Source organism: Miscanthus floridulus, chromosome 15, assembly GCF_019320115.1.
Source record: "Miscanthus floridulus cultivar M001 chromosome 15, ASM1932011v1, whole genome shotgun sequence".
Lineage (NCBI taxonomy): Eukaryota > Viridiplantae > Streptophyta > Magnoliopsida > Poales > Poaceae > Miscanthus > Miscanthus floridulus.
Genome location: NC_089594.1, coordinates 8,730,585 through 8,736,299, shown reverse-complemented (window position 1 = coordinate 8,736,299; position 5,715 = coordinate 8,730,585). Strand labels below are relative to the sequence as shown.

General features: G+C 50.4%; 1 protein-coding gene across 1 annotated transcript; it reads right to left on the bottom strand.

The window, feature by feature from the left end:
• Positions 1-4,547: 4,547 nt before the first annotated feature.
• On the bottom strand, positions 4,548-4,874 carry LOC136506950 (uncharacterized). Its single transcript, XM_066501826.1, has one exon. It carries the CDS (start codon positions 4,872-4,874, stop codon positions 4,548-4,550), a length of 327 nt encoding a protein of 108 aa, XP_066357923.1.
• Between the last annotated feature and the right edge of the window lie 841 nt (positions 4,875-5,715).

The following is a 5,715-nucleotide window of genomic DNA, read 5'->3' as shown; positions in this document are numbered from 1 at the left end:
CGGCGGACGCCCCGGCGATGCACACTACCGAAATCCCCGAACAACGCACAGAAGGTGGGGCCTCCGAGCACCAAGAAGAGCGGCAGCCCGCTGCGGAGGCGCAGGAGTCCTCCCACAAGGCCGACCAAGCAGCCGTGCCTTGGGGGTCAGGCAGGCATCGCCGATTCAAGAAAATCAATCGGAAGACCAAATTGTGAGTATATTTGCCTTGGAGTAATTATATTGTTCTTTGATTTCACCTTGTTTCTGAGAAGCCAATATTACGCAGTGCGATGCCGAGGCCCGTGACCTTAGAAGAAAAAACGACGACTGTGCCCGTCCGAGAGTCCCCTAGTGCTGGACGAACAGTGGACGGGCCAGCCGCCGCTCCCAGCAGACCCGGTGATGGTGAATCGTTGGCGCACACGACCGGCGCATCGGCGACCGCAACCGTGGCTACGACCGAAAAAGTCGTTACCTTGGAAGTGGGAACTGTGGCTGTTGTTGATGCGCCAGAGGTTACAGATGCGACTCCGTCAACTGCTGAGGAGCAAACGTCGTCACCCGCAGGGGTGCCAGGAGTGGTCGGAGCGGTGGTCCGACCATGGAGCCCCTCGAAGGTGCCTCAAGCGATGGTGGAGGAGGATGAGGTCGTGGAGATCGAGCGTGCCACGCCTGAGCCCCAGTCCGTCCGGATTCTCCGAAAACGTAGAGAAGAGGTGGTAGTAGTCGAGGAAGAAAACACCACCAGAGAGATAAAGAGGTTGAAATCTGCCGTCGCCGGAGTAATGACTCAAATCGAGGTGAGTGCCACGCCAATAACACCGATATATGTTGTCGGAAGATCAAGGTTTATCTCTTGCATTGTTAATCCGCAGGGGATAGCTCGGACAGCCGACCAATGGCACCAACTGATAAAGAGGATGGAGCCCCTCGCCGAAGGAAAATAAGATACTCCGGGAGGCTTTAAGTCTTTCGGAGAAAAGTATTCAGAGGGCCCAGCGCGAGCGGGACCTTGCGGAGTCGAATTCGCGGGACCTTGAACATCAAAATGGGGTTATGTCCGAGCGACTAATGGCTTCAGTCCGAGCAGCTGAAGAAGACATCCGAGGAGCTGGCAATTGTATCCGAGGAACTTAAGAAGATGTCCGAGCAGTTGAGCAAGAAAAATGGGGAACTCGATAGTAAAACTGAACAGCTCGACCGGAAGTGCCAGCAGTTGGAGGATGTATCCAAGCTGAAATCCGGTATTCTTTTTCACATAATGTGCTTGGTAGTAAGTGGCCGTATATTTTTCCGTTTCTTATCTTTTGTGCTTGCAGAGCAAGATGCAGAACTCGACCAGCTTCGCCAGACCATCGAACAAATCCGACAAGAGAAAACGAAGGAGTCAGAGCGAGCCGACAAACTGGCCGAAGAATTGAAAGGTAGGTTTCCCTGATCGGAAGTGACGCCGTAATACTTTTTTACCATGACGAACCATTGTAATTCTTGCAGATTATCGACATAAAACCAAGGCACAGTTCGATGTGCTGGTGCAAGAAGCCAAAGTCTAGAAGGACAACTTCAACACTATAACTGCCGCAATAAAACCAGTGCTGGACTGCGTCGACGTTGAGCCAGCGCCCCGTCCTGATGGTAGGCAGCAAGGGCCAGACACCATCATTCAGAGATGCAAGGCTAGCGTGGGAGAACTTCAAAAACTTCAATCAGCGACGTCGTTTTGACCGCCGCTACTCATGCCCTTGTGGTGGTTCGGTCCCATTATCCGTCCGTCGACATCCAGTCGATAGGTGGTGGGTTCGCCGATGGGCTGAGCGACGCGCAGACCCAGCAGCTAGAGGATGACGTTGAGGATGTGGCGAAAGTGCTTGTCGGCGATATAGACCTGCTTGGCGAGACAGAAGCTGTTGGCGAAGCTTAAAGAACTGCTCGGATATTACCGCCTGTAATACTTGATTTGTCTGGCTATGAAAAATCTATGTATTATCAACCCGATGCACTTTTTCCCAATATAAGCTATGTTCGATCATTTAGTTTTCACTGAACTAGATGCCTTAGTTAGGTCGTGATCCGTAACGCATAACGCGGAGCCCATGCGTATGTTGGAGAAATAGGCGTTGTCATAAGACCGTGTCCTACCGCCCAACACGCAGAGCACCGAGCTCATGGTATGTTTGGTGGGATGTTAGAGCCTTGGTGTCCTCCAGAATTACTATTGCGAAAAAACGTTCTGCCCAGCAGCCAACTTGAGTAACGTGGCGAGAGAAATGGCTAAAGCGGCGTCCGAGCGGTTAGTTCATATCTGAAATATAGGCCTTGACTAGCCCATAGTCCATAACGTCGAGCACAGAGGCGCTGACATGTGTAGGATGAACGGGCATGGCCAAGGAACCACAGCCAACCAACCGTAACGCAGAGGGCGGAGCCCCTAAGCACGTGTAGGATGTAGTCTACGACTGGGTCGTTTCCATAGAAAACAGAAGGAAAAAAGGTGTGCTGTTTGACGATCGGCGGGCTATGTTGCGAAAATTGGAAGTGCAACACCGTCGTTGTTTTTGTAGAAAAACCTACGCGACCCGGAGGAAGCATAGTAGGCGATTTTTGGAAAAATTGTGTTCGGTGATTGGGAGTTATTGTGTTCGTCGAATTGGAGATGTCGTGTTTGGCGAATTGGAGAGGTCGTGTTCGGCGAATTGGAGAGGTCGTGTTCGGCGATTTGGAGAAATCATGCTCGGCGAATTGGACGAATCGTGCTCGGCGATTTGGAGAAATCGTGCTCGGCGAATTGGAGTAATCGTGCTCAGCGAATTGGAGTAATCGTGCTCGGCGAATTGGAGAAATCCTTCTCGGTGAATTGGAGTAATCGTGCTCGGCGAATTGGAGAAATCATGCTCGGCGATTTGGAGTTGCCATACTCGGCGAATTGGAGAAATCGAGCTCTGCGATTTGGAGTTGCCGTACTCGGCGAATTGGAGAAATCGTGCTCGGTGATTTGGAGTTGCCGTACTAGTCGAGCGTATTGGAGGCCGTCGCGGAGTGGCTTATATCCCGCTAACGGTAGTTGAAGCTTATGATGAAGGAAAAATGTAGAGAAATTATGGAGACCTGAACTTTATTAATATTAAAGTAAAGAATACATGTCTATGTTATTTCAGGGGTAGAAACGTATAAGGTGCTCTATGTGCCAGGAGTTGGGAACATCGAGTCCATCTAAGTCGCATAAGCGATAAGACCCTGGTCGAGTAACACCTTTTACGATGTAAGGGCCCTCCCATGGTGAAGACAGCTTGTGAAGCCCTTCGGTTTTTTGTTTCCGACGTAAGACGAGGTCGCCGATCACGAACGAACGACCTTTGACGTTACGGTTGTAATACCTTCGCAGACCTTCGAGGTACTTGGTTGTGCGAACGCAAGTAATCAGACGTTCTTTCTCGGCCCGATCAATGTCTTCTATCCGAACAGCTGCGGCTTAGTCTTCATCATAGTTTTCTACTCTGGGTGCTCGGAATGCAATATCTACTAGAAGTATGGCCTCTGAGCCGTAGACCATAAAATATGGAGATACGCCGGTACTGCGACTAGCTTGAGTGCGCAGTCCCCAGACCATAGCTGGTAGTTCTTTGAGCCATCTGCCCGGGTGCTTTTCTTCTTTCTGATAGAGCCTTTTCTTGAGGGCGTCGAGGATCATACCGTTAGCTCGCTCAACCTGACCATTAGCTCTAGGATGAGCAACGGAAACGTATTTAATAGAGATGCACCTGTCCTCGCAGAAGTCCCAAAAATGATGGCCGGTAAAAGTTGTCCCGAGGTCAGTGATGATGCTGTTCGGGAGACCAAATCTGTGTATGATGTCTTCAAAGAGCCCGACTGCTTTCTTAGCAGTAGCTGCGACGAGTGGTTTATACTCGATGCACTTGGAGAACTTATCAATGGCGACATACACGTACCGAAAACCTCCTGGCGCAGGTTTGAAAGGCCCGATCATATCTAGTCCCCAGCATGCGAACGGCCAGGAAGTTGGAATGGTCTGTAATTCTTGTGCCAGCACATGTATTTGTTTGGCGACAAATTGACACCCCTCACATCGTCGAACGAGATCTTCTGCATCGGTAATAGCCGTGGGCCAGTAAAAACCTACCCGGAAAGCTTTGCCGACCAGTGTTCTTGAAGCCGCATGATTGCCACAGGAGCCAGAGTGAATTTCAGATAGTAGCTTCATGCCGTCGTCTTGGACTGATGCACTTCTGCAGTATCCCTTCCTTGGCACTTTTCCTCATCAGGTTACCATCCACCAACACGTAGTGCTTACTTCGGCGAATTAATCGTTTGGTTTCGATTTTGTCGGCGGGTACTTCGCCGTTGGAGAGGTATTTGATGAACTGTTCCCTCCAATTGGTGACCTGCGAGGGTATCGTGAGTACCAACTACTCGGCAGGGGTTACTTCTACAACTTCCTTGTCTTCCTTAATGGATGGTGTCAAGAGGTCCTGAACGAAGACCCTCGGCGGTGCCGTGGTGCGAGAAGATCCTATCTTCGATAGCTGGTCGGCTATTTGACTTTGATCCTATACCACGTGATGGTACTCGATGTCGTAGAATTTCCCTTCAATCTTCCTGATTTTGGCGCAGTAAGCATCCATTTTCTCACTGGAGTAGGACCAATCTTTATTAAGTTGATTGATAACCAACGCGGAATCCCCGTATGCCATGAGGCGTTTTACGCCGAGCTCGACGGCTATTCGGAGGCCGTGGAGACATGCTTCGTATTCCGTGGCATTGTTGGAGACCATGAAGTGTATGCGAAGAATGTATCTGAGTTTATCCCTTGTCGGTGTAATGAACAGAATGCCCGCACCGGCCCCATTGATATTAAGGGCGCCGTCGAAGTACATCACCCAGTGCTCAGGGGCAAGTGGCAGGCGATGGGTTCTTGGATTTCGGTCCACTCAGCGATGAAATCGGCGAGCGCCTGTGACTTTACGGTCGGGCCTGCTTCTGAAGTCAATGGAGTAGGTGCCAAGCTCAATAGCCCACTTGATGATACGACCATTGGCCTCTTTATTTCGGAGAATGTCTCCCAGAGGGAACTCAGTGACCACGGCGATCTTGTAGTATTCGAAGTAATGTCGGAGCTTGCGTGAGGTCATTAAAATTGCATATAACAGCTTTTGCACCTGAGGATAACGAGTTTTGGGCTCATTAAGTACCTCGCTGATGAAATAGACCGGACGCTATACCTTGTAGGCGTGTCCAGTTTCCTCGCGTTCGACGACAATAGCTGTACTGACAACTCGAGAAGTGGCGGCGATGTAAACCAGCAGAGTTTCATCTGGTCGTGGCACTGTCATGATTGGAGGTTTTGTTAAAAACAATTTGAGCTGCTCGAAAGCTGTGTCTGCCTCCTCCTGACCAAGAAAAAGCTCGGAGGCCTTGAGGAGCTTGAAGAAAGGTAGCCCTTTTTCACCGAGGCGCGAGATAAATCGGCTTAACGCAGCCATGCAGCCTGTAAGCTTCTGTATATCCTTGACACACGTCGGCCGTTTCATGTTGGTGATGGCGGAGACTTTGTCAGGGTTTGGTTCGATGCCCCGAGCGCTGACGATGTAGCCGAGCAGGATACCGGATGGAACTCCAAAGATGCACTTTGAAGGGTTCAGCTTCCATCGGTATTTGCTTAGGTTGGAGAAAGTTTCTTCAAGGTCGGTGATAAGATTGTCGGCGGTTCTAGTCTTG

Excerpts from the sequence above, each read along its gene's own strand:
- LOC136506950 (XM_066501826.1), bottom strand. The coding sequence starts at position 4,874 with ATGTACTTCGACGGCGCCCTTAATATCAATGGGGCCGGTGCGGGCATT.